The sequence below is a fragment of the Sinohyriopsis cumingii genome, chromosome 14, assembly GCF_028554795.1.
Source record: "Sinohyriopsis cumingii isolate HCF-2022 chromosome 14, ASM2855479v2, whole genome shotgun sequence".
Classification (NCBI taxonomy): domain Eukaryota; kingdom Metazoa; phylum Mollusca; class Bivalvia; order Unionida; family Unionidae; genus Sinohyriopsis; species Sinohyriopsis cumingii.
Window position 1 is genome coordinate 117,009,047 of NC_142974.1, and position 23,775 is coordinate 117,032,821.

The 23,775-nt window shown below is 34.6% G+C and overlaps 1 protein-coding gene across 1 annotated transcript in view; it reads right to left on the reverse strand.

Annotated features, from left to right (window-relative positions):
* LOC149784667 (uncharacterized) overlaps nt 1-19,775 on the reverse strand; it is a 66,925-nt gene extending 47,150 nt beyond the window's left edge. The window contains exons 1-2 of the mRNA XM_089933024.1: nt 19,722-19,775; nt 17,254-17,353 (exon numbers count right to left, since the gene is read on the reverse strand). Coding sequence (XP_089789150.1) covers nt 17,254-17,353; nt 19,722-19,775 — 154 coding nt within the window. The remainder of the gene's footprint in view (nt 1-17,253; nt 17,354-19,721) is intronic.
* Nucleotides 19,776-23,775: the final 4,000 nt, after the last annotated feature.

Below are 23,775 nucleotides of genomic sequence, written 5' to 3' on the forward strand. Positions count from 1 at the left end.
ATATTGTGCGTGTAGGAAAGGTCCTACTTAATTAATTGAATAAGTTATATGGGATACTGTGACAAAATTAAGCCTGTATTTCTACCCAAGAGTGTGGATACCGTATTTTAAGTTAATCACTCTCGTCCTAAGTTTATACGGACCAAATCACAGACCGTGTAGAGTATCTCGAACATAGTCCTGAACAGGAAAAAAACAACTGATATTTCGTAACATGTTAATACGAGTAGCCATATCTAAATCTTCAAGTGATATTGAACCGTTCGAATGAACGGTTCGTATTCCTCCATAACAAAGTCAGACTGAGGTATGCAAGCCCCCTCACAGGTACCCCCTTCGACACATATCTATGACATTGCCTTCTTAGAAAACAAGAGCATTTGGGACTGTTGTTAGAATTATGTAGCCTACTTTTGTTTACCCTAACGCAAGCAGAAACAACGTGCCCTTAATTATTACACTAAGAACACATGGGAAGATATAAGGATTTCTAATCAGTTTTATCAGATATTTGATTCTTCACATTTGTACCAGTTAGAGGTTTGTGAGTATTCATATGAGACCAAAATTGTTTCTTAACTAACACCCTGTTAAGAGGAATATTTACTTGCAAATGAAACCTTGCGCATAAAAAAATGCAGAATCATCAGTTATACTAGTTGCTTTCTCTAAAGTTTCATCTACTTTTTCGTCACTGTATACCCTAATGTAACTAGTGACACAGTTCTTTAACTCCTCAACCAATACGACTTGTTTAAGACAGTATGCAGAGAACTCGCCCCATGGAGAACTCGCCTTGGGAGAACTCGCCCCAACGTATCTGAGAAATCGCCCCAGAGTGGTTGGAGAAGTCGCCCCACTTCGTCTGGAGAAGTCGCCCCAAAACCCAGAAAACCTTTTCATAACAGAATTAAAACATCTTTAACGTGATTCATATTTAGATTTTTATTTATACGCGATCACAAAAGAGATATTAACTGGTAATCATAAAAAGCACTATCATAGTAATATTTATAAGACGAAATTAAGTCTTTATATAATCTAATGAATGACGACAGTATAGTGATTAAAAAGGATGATTAGTAAAACACTATTATTATCATGAATCAGGAAGATTATGTAAAAGAAGTTGAACGTCAATTAAATGATGAAAGCTACTACAAACATTGTCGAAGATCCGTCAATAGAAAATAAATAAAAAATTTCAACATGCATTAATGAGATGGCTAAAAAAAAAATAATCCGTATATGAGGAATTTTATACTTTTCCTCTTAACATGTGTACACCTCAATTCTACATATTACCCAAAACTCATAATGAAATCATACATTAAAGATACAACAAATTTCATTAAAAGTTGAAGTCTATTCCACAGCTATCTGTTAATTTCAATCCTGGTATTATTAGATGTAACATCACTATATACCAACTTTCCGCATACACTTGGTATTGAAGCGTGTAAATATTTTCTTAATAACAATCCTAATAATAGCACACTATCTTGTGAAGATATTTGTATAATAATAAAACTTATCTTGGAAAATAATTATTTTCAATTTAATAATACGAATTACATACAAATAATGGGTACGGCAATGGGTATTAATATGGCTCCTTCATACTCTTCGCTTTCATGGGTAAATTTGAAAAGGATTTTCTTCAAAACGAAAAGTTTAATCCATCTCTTTGGTTCAGATTTTTCGATGACATATTTATATCTGGAAGCAGTCAACCGAAGAACTGAAAAAAATGGATTGATCGCCTAAATCATTTTCATCCGACAATTAAATTTACTTATACATCTAGTACGGGTGTTTCATTTTTAGATGTAAATGTGATATAAAATATTGATAACACTATCTCTGCATATATTCATATCAAGGAAACTAACATCCACAAATATGTGGAATATTCTTCATGTCATCCCATGTCATGTAAAAACGGTATACCATATAGCCAGTTGAAAAGATACCGACACATTATTTCATATGATTGTCAATTACAAAATTCGTTCAATAAATTACAAACATATTTACAAAATAGAAATTATCCTACACATATAATTGATTCTGCGCTGAACAAAGCCCGTAATATTACTCAACATGAGTCTTTTAAAACAGCAGAATGTAAAATAGAGAGAGACATCTAATTCCTTTCACAATACAATCGAATCCTTCATTATCTAATCTACATCGTGTAATTAATAAATTTTATAGTCTCCTAAATTTATCAAACAAAACCAGCGTAAAAGCACTTTACAAAAATAAATCAATTATCGCTTAAAGAAGACCCAAGAATCTGCAAGATAATTTTATTAGTACTAAACAGACAGAAAAGAAAAAAAATAAAAACATCTTCGTCATCTAAATGTAACATTCACCAGTGCTCTCGATGTGCAGATATAAGAGAAACTACAATTTGAATAATCATCGCTTTCATATATAAAATTATACAGATCAGCAGTTTTCATCTAATATTTCAACACAGTTTAACACCAATAATCACTCTCTTAGCGAATTGTCTTTCATGCCAATATATATTGTGCATGGTGACATGAATAGAAACTTTTTGGATTCATAAGTTAGATACTTTGTATCCTAATGGCCTTAATACCAATGCACTATATAAAATTGTATAATTTTCTTTTTTAATTTATGAATTGTATATCCTTTATAACAACATAATTATATGTGTGACTGTTTGTCTCTTTTATTTTATTATTGTACTGTTACGTAATGACGTAATTGTTGTTTTAAAATAAAAGACGTTATCCGTTTCTTGTAAAACATTTTGTGCCTGAAGAAGCACAAATTAAATGCGAAATTATTTGCACAAAATTTTCCACCCCACACATGTCGTTCTCCATTTTCCCTCATAGGATTTATCTCCATCCATCAAAGAGCAGACCGTTCATTGTAACAGTTGGTTTAAATAATTTCAATGGAATTTAATCTTGGCCTCTTATTTTAGTAATATCTCGTAATTACACTGGCGACAGTAACGTAGGTATTGATATACACCATTTAAGTTGCAATATTTTCAAATCCAAGTTTTATTTATTGTTTACATTGAATTTTTTGGAATGATGGACGTATATTGATATAGCAAAAAGGTATGTATTAAGGAAAGAAACATATATAATGAGTTAACGTATCAGCGACATTGATTTGTTCCTCATTAGTGAATTTGGGTCTAGTACGCTTGATTATGGTGTTATTATATATTACAAAATAACGTAATCTTGTTTATTTTGCATCGGTAATTTAGTAGTGAAATATTTTTAAACTTCTCGTTCAACCTGAAATAGTTTGTTATTATTGAGAAATAATTTAATTACGAACATTGACAAAAAAGAAGAAATGAACTAAATGATGTAGTACAAGTGATCTTTCAGAAACCGTCCGAATTATGCGCATTAGCCATGATGATGAACTCGGTAGCGACTGCATTTCTTGAGTAGGCATCAGTAATGCTTTTTATTGAGTTCAAGTATCATTTGTCAATGATTAGCAAATCTCAATGAAAAATCAAATTAAATTGTTCAGTTAGAGAGATAATAACATAACCCTTTGGCTTATTGACGGTCAGCGCCAATTCAGTCAATTTCGGGTTATAAAAGTCAATGCCATAGAGTCATCTCAGGATGACTTAGGTTATTAGGTTGGAACCATTTTATATATAAAACTGCAGACATCACATCATGCTTGCATCCTCTCTTATTTTTCCAAATAAAATGCATCTAATGATTTGAAGAGCAGAGCGAAAGGAACAGATAACACTTATTTTTCCTTAAGTACAGAAGCGGAGTTGATCAAATGGAAAACTTGAAAAAATGTCACATTTTATAGATTTAATAAGTTATTAAGTTCAAGAAAAACAACAATAAATAAAGCCTTAACAACCATGTGGCGACATCTCAGAATTGCTATATATTATCCTTGGGGCGACTTCTCCAGGCGAAGTGGGGCGACTTCTCTAGACGAAGTGGGACGACTTCTCCGACCACCATGGGGGTGACTTCTCCTGACACCTAGGATGAGTTCTCCCAGGGCGAGTTCTCCATGGGGCGAGTTCTCTGCTATTCGTTTAAGACCATCATAATCTTTGTCAACTTTTTCCGATGTACACCTTCTAGTAAACAAGCAAACTCTAGTTCATTCTATGTAGTTAACTTTTTGCAATTTACAAACGTTTATCTGTGGGTCTCTAGTACCATCTTTTAAGCCTTCAAGATACCTTCTCTGACCACATCATAATCAGCAGTTTTTTTTCAGCCGAGAAAGCAGTATGGACATCATTATCTTTACCAGTAAACACACTCTGCAATAATGAGGTATAATAATGTTTCGGTAATTTTAAATTCTACTTTCTCAAAGCTGAAATATAGTTGTCTAATAAACCTGTGTGATGTATTTGGCCACATCAAAATATAAACGCGTTGTCATGAAAACGTCCTTTATTGCCCAGTTCCAATTCCCTTAATTTAAATTTCCTCTCCCTCTTCCTTACTTTCTTGCTTTTCTCTATTTTCTGTCTCTTCTTCTAGCATTTGCGTATGTAGCTTCTGTATTTCTATTTGCATTTGTTCCTTTTGTATTTCATATTTCTTTCTCTCTCTCTATCTCTCCTTTTATGCACGTTTCTTTCTTCCTTCTTTCCCTCTCCTCCTTTTCTTTTTCTTGCCCTAGCATTGGCTGTAATATTCGCTGATGCTGAGGCTTTTCTATCTCTGCTTACATCTGGCTCCTTTCCTTTATTTTACCAATGGAACTCTTTGGAGGCCTCTTTATTAAACTCAGAATACTGTAATCAAAAACAATCAATCAATAAAAAAGCATATTTAGATTTTCTTTATTTCACATTGTACCAAAGAAATCTTCGCTTTAGCAGCATAATGTTTGGCAAATTCGAGTACCGCACCCCATTTTAAGGACTCTAACTTATCCTGGGTAGGATCAGCTATATAATTTCATACTTTGAATGTCAAAGTGAACGATTATTGTTTACACTATTAAATTCCCAACTATGAAATCAAAATACCAGAGACTAGTAAAATTTCAAACAATGAAATTTAAACTTCAAAACAACACAAACTCTCTGAAATATTAAAACTTCTAAAATATGTAAGTAAATTCAAATCCTGAAAATCCACAATTTTCTCTTACATCTTAGCATCTTAAAGGTAAGTAATAAAAGAAAGAAAAATAAAAAAATATTCAAATATGTTATTAAATCAAATAAAATGAGAGACTTAAAAACAACTTAGTGTATGATTTCCTAAAATTATATCCTAATAATGAACTATCGATTTCTCGTTTATCTGAACATTATTCTGTTATAACGAAGCTTGTATGATGCTAATGTGTTACTGTGATAACACTGAATTTAACACAATTATTAATCCAAATGCTTTTTCTTCCATGTAATCTCATGCAAAAAGATTAGTATTTAAGTCTTTGAACATGTCATATAATCTGATTGAAGTAGTTCAATATTAAAATCATTGAATTTAATCACTTAATCCTCTGATCGCCCTGGTGTCAGGATAATGCGACTGGGTGGGACATTAAGCTACATGTCTGCGGTATGATTTCCCGGCATTAGACATCACTACTAGACATACCGACTATTTAAGTCCACGATTATTCACTCTGCTAAATCCAACATGTAAATCATACATTTATCTCTTACTCTTACTGACGCAATGTCTAACTGGAAGAATAAACAAGGTACATGCAACATCATTATACAGAGTCCTTTTGGATTTCAGATAAACAGATCTGGTTCTCAAGAATTCCTTAACAATTAAATCTTATTATTACAACATAATTCAAACTGTTATCTAAAACAAAACCCTGTTCTGACCTTCAAATCATATTGAACCAATCGTATGCTTGATCAGGGGTGTTAGGGCAGTCGCATTTTGAGTTCCCACCCTTGCTTACGTCACCTACCGATGGTGCTGCATCAATATCAGTTATACAATTAATAACATCATCACCGTTTTCATTTAACAATTTTGCGTTTTCATTAAAAATTTTAAGTGTATTATAACACTGCTGATCATCAACGGATGGTGCTACTAAATACAACTTATCCCACTTGAGCCATCTCATTATTAGGTTGAGTAATACTTGTGATTTACCCGATCCAGACGGACCTATTATTATCATTCTGATGGAATTTGGCAATGCTGAAATATGTTTCACTGACTCTTGTTTTCATGTCGCTGAGAAATCAGTGACATCCATGTTATACAAGTATAATAAATAATATGAATGTATATTGCTTTCAATGCAGAGCATGCACATCCACAAGTGGATTAACAACAATAATAACAAATAATAAAAAGCGTGCAATTACATGTAAATGTGTGAAATGTGGCACAAACATATAAATTAATGTCCCTTGACAAATCAAGAGAAGTTGGTGATAACGCTGCTTCACTAGAAAAATTACCAGGAGCTCCATGGGCTAAATGCCCAGGAGAAGAACATCTTCCCGGATATAATTACTGTCGTCCTGGAAACCGACTTGATATTCGACCTGACGTGCGAGATCAACCAAGACCTGGAGAATGTTAAATAAACGCGATTGATAAAGCATGTCACTTTCATGATGTGTCTTATAGAAGTAAAGATTTAGAACAAAAAATAAATCTTTCAGAGAATCATTAGCTAATTGTTTGGTAAGATCTGGAATGAAAGGTAAATTATTATTCGGAGCCGGTAATTAATCAATCGATTATTATAAAATAATGGAATTGATTCGTTATAGCCCAAGGGGATATTGGAAAGGTATATCAGCAATTAGTAAACTCGATGATGCAGCAAATGTTACACGTTATGTTGCTGCAAAATGGTTAGCACGACATGCACCATGGCAAATTTATTTACACCACCTGAAAAAATTCAGCATGCACATTTTGATGTCATCAGTCTTAATGAAGTTCATCAAGCAGATATTTTATTTTTTATCACATAATACTCGGAAAATTGGTATACGTCAATCCGTACATACCAATATGTGTTAACTGTCGTTGATGTTGCAAGTATATATAAGGAACCAGAGCCGTTGTCAACTAAAACAACAACTATAGTTTCTTCTGCTTTTGAACGCAGTTATAAACGAGGACCCTTACCATGGCTACAGTTGCTACATTGATCCTGGAAAAGAATTTCTTGGCACGGTATCATCTCTGAGGAAAACACATAACGTCAAAATTAAACGAGGACATACCGCAATTCATCGTGATCAGGCAAGTGTTAAAAGATTTAATCAAGCACTTGCCGAACGATTATTTTGATATCAATATGCGACGGAAAAAATTCAGAAAGATACGAGATCTCGCGAGTGGGTTGCAAGATTACCAAGTGTGATAGATGCATTAAATAATGAAATTACTCGAACAACTGCCAGGAAACCTATTAATGCGATTACAAAAAAAAATACTAATACAACGACATGAATTTTCAAAACAACCAGTATTAGGTAATGTGGCTGTAAGATATTTATTTGGACCCAGTGAACTTGAAGGTGGTAAAAAAGAGCGGCTGATCCTATTTGGAGTACTATGACACATACAATTTCTAGCGTGGTAAAATCCACGTGTAGACTTGCAATATGCAGACTAGATTCAACTGCTCCTCAACGTGGTTTTGTGTGTGAACACTTACAAGTAATTCCTGAAGACAAGCAATTACCACCGCATTCACTTTTGTAAACAGCACCTCGACATCGTTACATTTTCGTGTGTGTGACCAAAATTAATATTAATTCTGTCTACGGTAAATTGTCTTGGATTATTATTTGAATACTGCCATAATATTACAGTGTTACAGCTCGCACAATGATTATTATGTCGTTGTTTTAATGTCATGATAAATTCACATCGAGATCAAAGTCACGCTATTTTTTGTCACATTGTTTATAATTAACTATTTCTTTCTTACTATATCATTATCAATGACATCGCTATTACCAGCAGTTTGTGTAAAGTCTATGACAATTCTCTTGAGATAATCTTCTGACTCGAGACACTGCGAGATAATGGTACGGGTAGATTTGAAAACTTTTCTTTATGTAACATAAATAATTGCTGTTGAAATATATCAGGAACTATCTTTCTACTTGCCACTATCAAATCATTTGGTCTACATAAATTCAAAAAAAATGTTAATAGGAGTTTCTAAAATTATCTGACCCATTTTTTCACACTGAATTCTATTCGGTTGTAGTCTGATCAATTTCTTGAACTCTCATAATTCTGGATCAAGCGCTCTATTTTTTCTTCATAATAATCTACAAAATTTCTCAGTCATTCATGTGGAGACATTACAGCAAAAGGCGGTGGTTGACCATGATCGCCGCACATTATTACAGCAATTGTTTTGTCAATAACCAATCAAGAAATATTTTTTGACATTTTTAATGAAACAATGCATATTTCATCCCAAACCTTAAGACTTGGAATATATTTTTCACCTAATTTTTCAGTAGTCCATTTATCTCCCTTCCATCGAAAGAATTTATGATAAGTGATGATTTAATATTCCTTTCTCTCATTTCTCTTGAGAGTCTGTGTGTAAGTGTTAATACAACTATTTCGGGACAACTGTTCAAGAATAATTCAATCACACGAGTTGTTTTGCCACAACCCCAGGCCCATTGAGATAACTGTTTTATGTCTAGCAACTGGATCAAACACCGACGGTGCAGATGACAATTTTGATATTTGATATTTTTGACAATAAAAACCCTTACTTTCAAAGTCGGCGGATTCAGAATAATTAAGCATATTTTCTTGTTTAATTTTCCATTCACCCCATGATGCATAAGTGTCGATATGTAATTGTTCTTGTTGATATAAACTGAATCTGTGGCGACTCTGACTGCACACTGAGAAACTCTCTTTATCATTGATAATAGATTTACCGAAACGTACGCGAGCATTGAAAATCTTAAATGAGTAAACTGTGGTTACTCGCCATCAATATAACTCACAATTGTACCTAACTTAGCTCCATTTGGCAAGAAAACTGTTCCTCGACTTATAAACGTATTTCTTTTCGTTGTATCAGCAATTATAAAATCAAGTTCAGCATCATCTACAATCAGTCTTGTGCAATGTCGTTTATGATCATATCATCCTCCTTGGGTGAATTTACCGATTGTATTTCTGCCAAGATTTTTTGCGATTTTATTTTCAAGATCAGTCACATCTGGATTTTCATTATCGGAATATTTCTTTTGTTGTGGTAACAAAACTTCTTTCTGCTGACGATATGATATAATTACTTCACTTACAATTGATGAAATACCTGCAAAATGTTTGCCAAACTAGATGAAGATTCAAACTTAAATGACTCGATACAAGCAAATCCAGTCAAATCAAAACCTGGTAATGGTCCATTTATCGATACTTTGGTCATCTCGTATGTGGTATGTCCAAGTCGCTCAAAATACTTAGCAGACTCTCCCATAACAAGAAAATGTCCCTGATAACATGCGGTCATATTAACCGACATAACATCCCTATAATCGTATACTTAGTATTCCATAATCCACCGTGTCCGTAATCGACACAACTACGTTTTATTTCTTCAAGAAAATCCAATCGTGTTGGTTTCCACGAATTTTTCTCTCTAGCAAAATGATGGGAAACTGACGGAACGGTAAAACAATTACTCAGCAATTGTTTAGCCCTGACATCGCCAGGGTCATGGATATATTTCAACGCAAGATTAGCCATTTCTTCATAGAGAGACTCCGTACAAATGATCCCAGTTTACATTATCTGAACTTTGAAAAAACCATACTGATATAGGATCACTTTTACTTATTTCGTTAATAAAATCAAATATATCTCCTTGGTAAAATTTAACAGTTAGATTTCTTGGAAATATTGTTACTGCATTAGTCCACGCATGCGCATGATGATCAATAATTTCAATCGAAGCTCCTTTCGATTTATACTTCGATTCTTATAAAAACTCTCCGGTTATTATTCTTACTCTTATCGGGAATTGTAATTTCTTTCTTAATTCAGCGACGTCTTTGACATATGCTCCGGTATCTTTAACTATTTCTCCCGACTTTTTAGTATTTTATTTCTTTTGTAAGTTAAACAATCCACATATCGCGTTTGTGAAATGTTCCATTACTCGTTCGGCTGCACAATTTATTTTTGAACATTTGATCTGTTTTAGATTATTAACGCTGGATTTATCATTTGTCGGATAAATTCTATAAATAACCGCGGTTGCAGGATACGCTCTTTCATAATACGGTTTTTCAATACCAGTCAGCATTCCTTGTTTGGAATTTTTACTTAATACGGCAATTTGTTCATTATGAAGGACAGGGTCACGTTTGCTACTGATAATCCAAGTATCATTGTATGTTTCTACTATTACAATAAACTTTACTCTGAAAAAAATATCTTCGATTGTCGAGATAATTAATAATCGTAGCTGTTCGTTTGTCATTCATTGTAGCAGCTATAGCACCATCAGTGTAACATATGATTTTAAACGTCAACCACACATGCGATGCACCATCTTTGTTAAATTCTTACTTGGAATTATAAATAGTATTATTTAGGCGTCAAATAATAAAAAAATTGTCAGTGCCGTATTCATCAATAAATATACTGACACTAAATTGTTCTGTCCCAACTTCGGACGCTGTCATCATTGTTCTGATGGCGTTTTCAAGCACGTCTTTGTCGTGTATAAAAACTCTCACATGCTGGTACATTATATAATACCTCTTGATTAAATAATTAATTGTAAAACGCTCTTCCTGATTAAAAATCGTTAAGATCTTACATATAAATTTATATTCAGAGGTTCTCCATTCGATATTTATTCTTCCATTTTTATTTTTCCATATTTTTCATGACCAAAATTCAGAACCTAAAATGTTATTGTAATGATCTTTATTTTTTCTGACTTCTATTAAAATTTCTTACTTTTTCGCTAATTTCAGTTGAAATTTCGTTTTTTTTTTTCCCAACAATTTTAGTCATTATTTCGAGGGTGAAAACCCCAGCGATTCTCTAGTTGGTTTTGACCATTTTTAAAATAAATTCTTGAATAACCCACCTAAAAGTTATGTTTTTCATGTGTTTTGTCAGCGTTTGGACTGATTTTTGAGTAAAAGTAGAATTTATGGAAAAATGGTCAAAACCATTTGAGAATCGATGGGGTTTTCACCTTCAAGAATTATGAAATCTGACAGATTTTCTTCGAAAGGTTTATCAAAATAGATACAAAAAAATAATTTTGTCATCAGAATAAAATAAATTTTCATTCCTTAAGTCATTTAAGTATCCGCTCTGGTCAATAAGTTTGAAATATATTCTTGACAAGTATGGATTACGCCATCGTAGATAACCCGGATTGATCGGTTCTTGTACGATCAAATATCCACGAGGTACTTGAGGTGTAAATGTGAATAAAACATATCCTTGCTGAGACTGCCTAGATTTTTCAAGATCTATTTGATACCTGCCATCAATTGCGTCACATACAAGACTGACTGCGATTGTTGATGTTACATTTACAATCCCCGGAGAAATATGTCTGCAGCCACAGTACGGATCATTGTTGTATTTGACAATACCCGGTGGTGGGGCTATTTTTCTCCAAGACTCAAGTATTTTAGGACAGGTTTCATCGATAAGATCGTAAACTGATTTCTTAAACACATCAATTATAAATGCTGGCAGTATAAATTTTGGTAACTGTTCCTCGGTTATTTTATAGTGATTAATGTATATTTGACTAATACTTTTTATTCCATGACCTCCTATATTGCAATTGTTCTAATTTATTACCGTGACAATTCTTTTATTTCCAAATAAAATGTCTAATGCAACATGTTTTAAATGTTGTATCGTCGCGATGATTCTGTTCTAATCGTCATTAGGAAACTCCTAAAACATAATTTTTAAATAACTGCACTAACGTCTCGAATGCTTTTATGTATTCGACTCTAATTTGATTAGCGAGTTCTTTCAATTGTACTTGATAAATCACATTATTGCGAGTTTTTCTGTCAACGTCATGTAATGCAAATGGCGTCAAGGGATATTTCTTCCCATTTAAGGTGATGTCAGTAGACGTTTTAAGATTATACCTAAATCCGCATGAAGTACCCATGGATAACTTGTAAATATTTCGGGTACGGTATGTATTTGAGTATTGTGTAAGAAATTCATTTCCTTGTAGTTCTGGTGGCCCATGATATTCTGGTGAGACCTCAGGTCAACCTAAGACGGTTCGAATCGATGGTTGGTAAATGTCTATTTCAATATATTTCAATCGCAGCCGATAATGTCGGTTCGTGAACTGTTATAGCTATCTTGGATTCTCTTCCAGTTGTATATTTTATTCTGCACTGGAGTTCATCGTTTATTTCTTCGATTTGATAATTACCTGTAGATACGCTGACAACTTGCCAATCGGGAGTTCCATCAGGGAGATTTTTATTTGCAAATACAAGTGAATTATTTACCTGTAATACACCGAATGATTTTGATCTGATATTTGGCCAAGTATGATACGGTCGTAATTGTGCTAGTACTACATCATTCGCACGAATTGCAGTTGGAAGGTTAATACTAAATTCTGGATTGGTTGAGCTTACTGACATCATTGTAGTTTTTGATGGTGTTGTGTTTGTTACAATCTGTTGCAGTAATTCTTTTGGCTATGTCAGCGGAGTTAACATTCTTATTTAAATCATGATTTTCTAAATCAGGCATGGATTCTATCAAAGTCATTACTTCCTTGTAAATTTTAATCATCTCCGTAAACTCAAAATATGATATTATCCCATCACTAAGACTTCTTGATAAAAGCGAGGTAAATTTGGAATACACTAGCGTTAATGCGTGTAATTTTATTATATAGTCATACAATTTTGCATTCGTGCACGTGCATGTTCTTTTTGCAATGATATTAAGAACACCAGCCGTCGTTGTTGCGGCTGAAACACAAACTGTTATAACTTCTGGTGCCATCGTTGTTATTGCTGACAATAATACACCGGTTCCAGCAATAACAGCAGATGCTGAATAAACAACTATGTCAATGATAACTACACGTCCACGATATTGTTTTAATTTTACTGTATACACGTCAACGATACTTTTTTATTTTGTTTGCCATTCACGTGTTTGAATATACCTAGAATTCTGAAGGTTGATCGAAAGGTCCATTATATTTTAATTAGGTGGGAATTTAGCTACTAATTCAAGGCACCAATAATAAATTAAGCCGAGGTTTTATTTTCTTCGGGTTCCACAGTAAATGTTTCCAGGTCGTTTTGATACAGCATCACTAACATAGATCCAGGCGATCCACCTGACGCAGTCAGTGGATAACGCCGTGAGATTGTGGTAGAAATTATGAATGTATGAACACCGAGTACTGAGAGCCTGTATATACCGGTAACCACAGCGAGATATTTAATAGTTTTATTGAGTGGTGACCGTAATGCTTGGTCAGACACTAATTTATATACCACCTTGTTAAAATGCTTGTGGAAACATTTAATCAGATTAATTTTTACGATATAATGAATTCCACATAGAACACCTAATATATTTCTAATATCATCGATGTTATTCTGCGCTATCGTGATTAACTCTGAAAATGATTACGATCTCCGATAACACCCTAATCATTTAATTAATCGTTTCAATCTCTGAATTTTGTATTAATATGAACGAGTTTTACGTCAACAATCAACGGACTTCCAAAGAATTCCGCTGAGATTTCATTAATTTATTTTTCTAAACTTTCTACGAAGATTTGAAAACATATTTACATGAACGTCATACTCAGCTCGTAGTGTGGTTAATTTAGTATCTACTGTATTATAGTTATTTTCTACATATTTTTATTGAGGCATCTTCATCAGATGTTGGATCTCTTAAAACAACTATTTCCATTCATGCTCACCTGTCATTGTATCACCGGTAGATCGTAAAAGGTTAGCAACTCTTCTTGCAATTTCACTTCTAATAGTTGAGATTGATACACTTGAGTCTCTGATTCCACCGCCGTCAGTAAATACTGGAATGTTATGCGCGGTTGAGCCAACAACTCTACGAACTATATCATTCCATTTAATGTTACTCGTCTTTAAAACACAGTACTTATCCTGAAAAATAGCAACCTCATTCTGGTCAACTCCGTGCAAGTTCATAATGTCGGCGAACTCATCTTTGGTCCCGTAATTTGACAGATCGATATCATCTTTTGATTTCTTGTCTATGGCGAGAGAAGACCTTCCGTAAATATCTACCATTATACTTTATAATTTTTCTATAACAAAGCGATTACTTGTATACGCAGGAACGACTTTATGAGGAGCGTTAGAAGATTTCGAAATATTATCAAGAATAGCAATTGCTTCACGGACACATATTGGCGGACCGGTTATTGTTTGTGTTGATAATTTTGAATACCAGACAGGTTTTGTATTGTTTTTACGTAATTAAAAAATTATTTTGGTGGAGCCAACCCGTACGAGTCCAAATAAATAATTCCACGTGGATCTATCGCGCATGCAACCCAGTGTATTCCTGGACCAGAACTGTTATCAAGATTTATGATACCTGTTTCAACGCGGTTTGGTTGTTCTGGTAATTGATCACGAATAAAAAACCTCTAAAATGCTTGATATTTAATCGGCAGCATCGTCAAATAAATTAAAGTTAGACATTGGACGGATCAATGAATTGTTCCTGGAAGTCCCAAGACGCGTCTGTATCCTGCTATTCTTAGGCAGCCTCCTCTTTTTTATTCTTTCTCTTACTACTTTCTCTGCTATTTTATGACCAGCATATCCAACAGCAACATTTGCAGCTGTTTGTGCTACAGCTGGAACTGCAGTGGCTATCAACGCTCCGAGAAGTGGAAAATACATCACCTGTTTTAATTGAGTCTTTGATCGCACCCGCGTTAAAATTGAGTTTAACGCTGATTTTTGATTGTTTGGCGCTATTGAAATGTTAAAGTTGACGTTCTGTTAGTGTTAATTTATTTTGACCACGCGTAAGTTGATCTTCTCTTAATGATATTTTTCATTCTACAATTATTTGCTGAACTTCACTGAAGTTTTTTAATCTGAGCAGGAGTCAAACTGACACTAGCGTGATGATATGACACTGTAAATATCGTGAGTGCTTTAATGACATGTTTTCTATGGAGGCATCAACGAATCTCATTCGTCTACCTTTACCTTCAAGTAACATCGATTTGTCGCTGAGTATAAACGCGATTGCTCTGTAAGCACCATGAACAATTGGTGGACCAGCTACAGCAACAGGTGGTTGTGTTACATGAGCTCGAAAATGAATAAAAACGACGGATTGTCTACATAAATCAAGATGCTCCAATAAAATGTAATAAATCGGATACAGATTTGTAAAATCTAATTCTGATATTTGCAACCCTGTATATATGTTTTGATCGCGTCCCATAATCGTCTTTAATCAAAATTCAGTAATATATCCTGAGCTGGTTCTTGATGTCCATTTATCCGTAAAGAAACTTCACTACCTTCAAGTTTTTCAAATATCATATGACTACGTGTTTGTGAATTTAATCGCGCAAAATCTTGTAAAGCAACAAATGAGTGTTGTGGTGTAGAAACACCATGCTGGGATGCCATATGCCATGTAAATAAACCATTAATACTAGTTTGAACACTGTCTGTGGTTACTGTTAACCATGACAACATGATTCACCACCTTGATCCACAAAATAAAGTGGGTTTTGTTCTTCGGTGACCATTGGAGTCATTACTGGCATCCACAAAGAAAGTTTTGTTAGTATTGCCAGCATCACCAGCAGATCGCCGAATTGCTTCATCGTCGGTAGCCTTTCGTACAAACGCAACCTTATGTCTAGGCCCAAAGATAACTGTTCTAACGTTTCTACAAAATCCAAAACTGTCTGATAGTGGAATTGCGCATGAAAATCTTCTATGATGATCTTTCAACAATGTTCGTCGTGCTAAAAATCATAAGTTGTAATCTGGATTAACACGATGAGACACGGGCCCCACATCAGCGTAGGCGTTGTTGGCAAAGTTTCTTGGTCGTCTTATATCATGCGGTCTGTGGTCAGGGCTCTCAGTGCCGTCTTTGGAGAGCATCATTTTCGGGCCAGCTGATCTTGTATGATCATATGAATATCTTGCTACACAAATTATTGTCGTGGCAACGTCGACGTCCGTCTGAATTGATTTAATATTTCTTCCGTCGATGATATACGTGGCACTGTCAAATAACGCCATGATACCGTTGTTGACAAAACCAATCCTAACATCACCGGTGAATTCAGTATTATCTGATTTTATAATTTCATCTTCTACGTCGATTAATATTCAGCGAGTAAGAAATACCTGTTTGTATCTTCAACTTGTAATTCAACTCGTTCTCGCTGAGTTGGTTGTCGTGTGTCATAAGAGTAATACCGATAATCTCGTACAGATTCATCCTTGGGAACTTGCTCATCCATGTTAAACGAGGGATCGAATATACGCTTAAACATATTATTATAATTATCTTCGTCTAACACGAAGACCCCTTCATGGTATCAAACTTGAAGCTATATTTTTTCAGCTTCATCAGCAAACTCTCATAGTTTTGTATTTGCAGCTTGATTTACTACTTTACTGACATTTTCAGGCATAACTTCGGTGTTGTGTAATCTCACTGGTGGCGGCGATTTTCGTCGTATTGATCGTGCTAGTCTATTCTTGATTGCCAATAGTGTTTTACCGGCAACATTACCAATTGCGTCAGGAAATTTTGTCACGAGTAAGATCAATATATTTCATTCCTAGTTGTTCTTCGATCGATATTGCCTTTGGGGCTATCCTCGCAAATAAGTCCCGAAGAACATCGTCAAGTCCATCGCCCTAGATCGCTTTGTAAGTTGGCAATCGTGAATTTATAAGTCTGACAATGGTCGGTCCACGTTGAACAGTATATATCATCATCTTATTTTGTTATTCATTTATCTAATCGCTGTAATAATCATCAGCAATTTCATCGATGAGAGATCGATAAACATTTATGTCCATGATGCCGCCACTAAATAATAGTTGACAAATATCAGAGATTACATTAATGATTTCTGGAGAATTATTTCCTGCGCATTTTCCTCTGATCAGATCATCTAATCAATCAACGTCAGAAAGAATATTGATAGGACAAGCAAAAAACCCACTTCCTTGAGTAGTTAGTGAAGGAAAACCACTTCCAGTTGCTCCTTCTTCTTCACCTATTGTTTCTTCTGCTTTTGCTTCACTTAGTAAAGAACGAATTTTCTCTCATCGTTTAGTTTATTTTAATCTCAATTTGTCTTCTCTTCGTTTCTTTATTTCTTCTGTTTGCTTCATTTCTCTTAGTGCTTAGGAAAAAAATATTTCAATGGTGGGGAGGTGTTGCAGATGAGATTCGTTTCGTGAAATTATTCCCCAAGGTCACCACCAAGTAACCTGAATACAATATCTTATTCTTTCTAAGATTTTTGGAAACAAAAATATTATCCATTTATCATATTTGCTAAACACACAAAACACAAATTATCCCCATGTAGAAGAAAGAAAAATATGATTTGAAAATAACACCACCACTTTGAAAATTTAATGGCCTGACCTAAATTTAGAGGTTTCATCACTTATCCAGCTCACTTTCTTCTACACATCAAAATGAAGTTATAAATGATAGCGTTCATAAACAAAAGAGAAAATATTCGCCTTTTACAGCAAATTATCTTTTGTCTTTTAGTAGTTACAACTATATCCATGATACAATGAGGTTTCTTCCTCTTGTCAATTTGTTCGATTATTGACACTACACCAATATCGTACAAAAGCACTTGGAAGAAATATGACCGGAATATGTTCGATTGAGGAGGTCATCGAAGATCCAACAAACGCGTCTTGTCTAGTAAAAGTCATGCAGGACACACATGCACGCATTCTCGTCTTAATTAAATATAACTTTTGCTGTTATATTTTTTTAATTTAATACAACATTTCTTTAACCATTGTCTATTTCGTCACGATTAAATAATGCTCAGCACCTTAACTGGCATCAATAAATGTATACAATGGAGGCCAGGTACTAAGCAAGTCAAGAAAAGAGCACATCGAGTCTAATCTTCACAATATTGGGTAGTACTAATTGGTTTATTAATATGCGTAGCTTTCATTTTGGACATCACGGCGTGCGACATTCAATCTGGATTGTGATTGGTCACACTTTTAGTGTTATTACATTCAAAAATGTCCACATACTTTAAACTTGATTTTGCTATATATAATTCTAAGAGCATTGTAAATAATGGCTGTCCAATGAATACGAATGGATGATGATCGAATTATGGCGAATAATTGCCATTTAAAGGTGTTTAGAATCAAATTCTAAAAAAGAACACCCATTGCGGCAATAGTGCTGAATTTCTGTATAACCTGTATCACTTGTATTATATGTAAATTGATTATTCGCAGGATAGGTAATCACAAGGGAAGCAACACTAAAGAGAAATATGCAAACAGACATCACACAAAGTGAGAGCAAAATACATGTCCGTTCAAAATCAGAAGAGAAAATAATGGCTGATCTAAGACAAAGAAGTTGTGACCGATATAAACAGAGATCAGTTAATACAATTTGAGCCGAGCAGAGCGTGACAACATACTAGTTTTAACACGGCATATGTCATATCAGAGAAAATGTTTCAGACTAAGAATTTCTTTGTGAGGCTCACAATTAAAGTTCAACTTGGAACTAATTGCATCAACAGAAGATACGAATAGATTTCATCAAAAGTATATCTTACCTCAGACTGCAACATGCTGCAGTTTCATTAGTACCATTCTAAAATTGTATTATTTTCTGTACACGATAAGTTATTTCAACATGAATATATCGCCCTACAATACTAAAATAGCCTTGCGTTGAATTCCAAATTCATCTTTCAAGTCCTGCTTTACAATGCCTGATAGCGGCCCCGAGTGGCCGAGTGGTCTAAAGCGCTCTCCGTTACGGATCACTGCCATCTCACCTCTGTTGGCGTGGGTTCGAGTCTCGGATTCGGCCAATGTGGGTATGTGAGAAAGCTTTCCAGTAGCTTCTCGAGGGTCGGTGGTTCTTTCCGGGGATTTCCCGGGTTCTTCCTCCACCATTAATATTGGCCGCAATGTATAGCCTATCGTGTGCTGAAAAATGGCGTTAAACCCTACAACAACAACAACAATGCCTGATATAATGTTGCAACCATGCGCGTATGCTTCCGAAACCAAGTCATTAATGTATTATAATTCCTACTAGCCACATACATGCCTTACAGATGCACTATGGGTACAATGACATCCTGTATGATTTACTGAATGTGATCTCCTGATCTCAAACATTTTAAAATATGTGGATATCAGATCATGTGGGATATGTAACCGTGGGAAGATTAATTGTGCAAAGGTAAATTAATAAAATATGTGCGAATATATATATATATGATATAATATTCAGTGTCAGTTAATAATTATTATTAGTAATTAATAATGCATAAAGTAAAATGGTTCATTAGGATTCCCTTAATGTCAGCTTAGGCCTCAATGCCCCATCATGTTAATCAATGTCTTAACCAAACTGAACAATAAACTGGAATGCATTTTGTGTTAAACTTACCTTATTTTGTTGTTTTCTTGCATCAAAGAGTAAATATACCCGTGGAAAGTACATTTGATCTCTTTGAAATGTGTGTCATTCTCTGACAGTTTAAAATGATTTAATAGATAACTTACGTATTTTCTACTATATGTTTTTTCAACTCTTTCCTCTCATTAAGTATAATATAGCTATGTTTATACTCAATTAGTGAACGCTATACCAGCAGGTATGTGTTACTTAGGAAATCACCCAATCATAAACACACAAATTAACTGTTTGGACCCATAATAAATAGTCTGAATGATATAAAGGAACAATATCAAAAGGAGTTATATCTTAGTGTATTTTAAATAAAGGTCATTTTGAAATTTATAAGAAATTTATCTCTGACAAAATTTCAAAAATATTCATCATTGCAGCTTGTGTATGGTGTAGGATTATATAGGTGTTGATAATATTGAAAATCATTCCCAATAAATATTATATACGTCGTTTCTGGGGGAAAAATTAAATTAAATAAAAACTAATTTTTTAATTTTCATTTCACTATTCCATTTTAAAGTCATTAACACAACATATTAGAATGTCGTGTCTATCATTAATAATAAACTTTTAATGCTAATTTAAACCTTTAAGGAGATGCTATTGACAGAAGTCAAGACACGATGATTTTACTAAGTATTCTCTACGCATATTCTCCAATGAACATTCCATTGTGTCCAAATGATAATAAATTCTATCCCATTCTAAAGCACATTCGAAGATGAACTCACAGTGAAGTTCTCGTAAAAAAAAAAAAATTCCGGGATTTCTTTTTTTTTTTTTTTTTTTTTTTGAGTGGCTGTACTGTAAACAAAGCAACATGCATTGGGTCACATATTTTACTAACATATCATCTTCAATTTGTCGTTACCCTCCGTGCACTGTGGCCGAAATACACAAAGAAGACCAAACCATAATGCTCAAAATTAAAAGAATCAGCAATTGCCTTTAAAACAAAACACCAAATGCGTAAATCTAACCCTTGTATCACCACCAAAAAGAGACTGGACAAAATACTCTAAAAATAGACTGGGACTACATCTGTGCAAACTGGAACCAATAATTGTGACATGATTTCGGCGGGGGGGGGGGGGCCTCGCAATTCTTCATAACTAACACTTAAGAGTGCAGGGGCCAGTTTTATGTTTACAAATTTAATGCCGCAATCAGCGACCTGGTATAAAAATAACAAATAAAAAACATTAAAAAAAAAATACATAAAATGAGGTCAAAAAGGTCCATATTTTGGATATCTATATTAAAACAAAGCATAAGAATGTTACCCACTTGACCAAAGAAGTCAATAGCAGTTCATAGCAGAAGAAGTTTGTGCTCACCAATCTCAAACTTCTACCTGCAATTTTCATGTCCGAAGGTCATTTTTGACACCATGTGATCCACACAGTGCAAACTCGAGCCATTTTCCTAGATGACAATTCTGCAAAACAGTGTGTACTTAACATGCTGATGCAACTGAAAATAGTTGTCATCCAGGCCGTTTTTGAGATATTCTACTTGCCACAAACCCATATGATTACAGCTATGGGAAGCTAGCTCTTCTACCTAGTCGACTATTGGTATTTCACTATCAACACACTGCAGTGTAACTATGGAAGGTGTACATGCCTGGCATCAGTTTCAAGAACAACACAAGCCCGAAACACCTAATTCACAAATGTATCCATGTCTTTAAATAGTAAACAATAATAGCTGAAAAAGTCACATCATAGCTTTAAGTTAAGAAATTTGTCAGGGGCCAATTTATGAAACTGGACCCTGTTACCTAATATTTTACCATCTACGTCAGGCAGCGCAACTATGGGAGATGTATATGCTTCACATCAATTTCAAGCACAAAACACCTTGTTCACAAATAAATATATATATGTAACGAGTAAACAATAATGACCGAAAAGTCATACCATAGCCTAAAGTTAAAAAATAAAAAATTCCAGGGACGATTTAAGAAACTATCCGCTGCCACTTAAAGTAGCTTGAAGGGGGGTGGGGTGGGGGTGAAGAGCTCGAATGTATTTACTCCAAAATCTGATGAGGAAAGCAGCAGAAGAGAGTCACAGACCAGGTTCTTCTTCAAAAATAAAAACTTCTACGGGAAATAATTTCATGGAGACCTTTATTTTCACTTTTGAGGGCTGCTACGAGGGTCATTTTTCGACATTAACAGACCCATGTGACTATGACATGTATATGAAAAACATCAGCGCGGGGGCAAATTGTTTTTGAAACAAGGCAGTGTAAAAATAAAAATATTGTCATAAATTAAAATTACTTGTACATAAATAATAATGAGCGTCGGAGAGCCACATTCTGCTAGATTAGCACGAGAAAAATTAGCTGTGTTAAAGACGTATATTCCTGTGAGAGAATCTCTCAAGAGAAAAATCCGAGCAATCGAGGATGCAAAATTAGGATTTAGTGAATTATCTACGGAATTATTCAAGCCTGTTACTGACAAGACCGAACAAGTGTTACTCGGTGATATTAAAGATCCTGAGGTGAGAAAACGTGGAATTCTTCCCGTGCTAAAGCGGATTGAGGAGCAAACTCGACCCGCGCCTAAACCAGCGACGGAGGAAATGGCTCTGCAAGCGGAGGTGGAAGAAGAAGAAGAAGAAGGAGCTGTTGGTGGAATTCGTGCAATTGATAAATTCACCGGTGCGGCCATTGACAATATTAGGAAATCCAAAAATTACACAGAATTGGCTAACGTTGCGTTAGTCACTTATAAATCAAGAAAATTGGTTCTAAAACCTGAATACGCCGATAAATCTGTACCCACCAATAATTGGATAAAATGGATATTTTATGCGTATCATGGCCTTGATAGAGTCAAAAAATGATGATCCCAATTTTATTGAATATCTCAGCGAAGTGGATAAAATTGAAGAGGAAGTAAAAAGCGGTAGAAGAACAATTCAACCACTAGTGGTACAACCTCCACCTGTACAAATTTCGCGAAAACAGATGTTAATTGAACCCGAAAAAAAAACGTCTACGCCTTTTCCTCAAAAATATTTTACCGAAGATACTCTTGAGTCCCTCGAAGATGAGGATAAATTAATTAATGTTGCCAGGTTTGGTTTTGAGTTTAAAGACGATTGTCTAAAATCAGGACACGCCGGTAAAGTAAGAGAAGACAATTGGATTCCAATTGTATATTTTGCATCTAAGAAAGAATCTATCAATGCCAAGGATCCAGATTAAATAAATTTTAGAAAAAAAATATCTCAAATAGAGAAACAAGAAAAAGAAGCTAGGCGGCAGCGAGAAGAAGAAGAATCTAGGCAACAGCAAGAAGAAGAAGAAGAAGAAGAAGATTTACCCATAGATAACTCGACAATACAAGGCATTGATGCCAATAAATATTTCAATAAAAATACTCTCAAATCTATCAAAGATCTGGGAAATTTAGAAACTATTGCCGTGTATGGATATCAAGAAAAATCAAAATACCTAAAGGAAGGATAAAATCTTGGCGATGATGACTGGATTTCTGCGTTATATTTTGCCTCTAAGAATCGAAAAGTTAATCTTGACGATGCAGGATATAAAGAATTTAGAAAAAATATACTCGAAACGAGGAAATTAATTGCCCCCAAGACCGGTAGCGGCTATAACACAATCTGCCCAGATAGTGTTATCAACGACGTATCTCGATTAGAGGTACTTATCGGAGGAAAACGAGCCGGGAATAACTCGCGTGAAATAATCAATGAAGCTTCAGATATTTGTCAACGATTATTTCGCGGTGGCATCATGGACGTGCACGTGTACAGAAATCTCATTGACGAACTCATCGATTAGATCATAGTAAATAAATAATGATAGTTCACAAATATCAGCGCAGACCAGCTCAGGTTCGCGTAGTGAATTCTCGATTGCCCGTATATAAATATGTTCACGGCAACGGATTAGGCGATGTTGTTACGAGTTTTGTCACGAGAATTATTCCTAAAGTTGGACCTATCGCTAAACAATTTGCAATGAAAGCCATAGGAAAGTTGGTGAG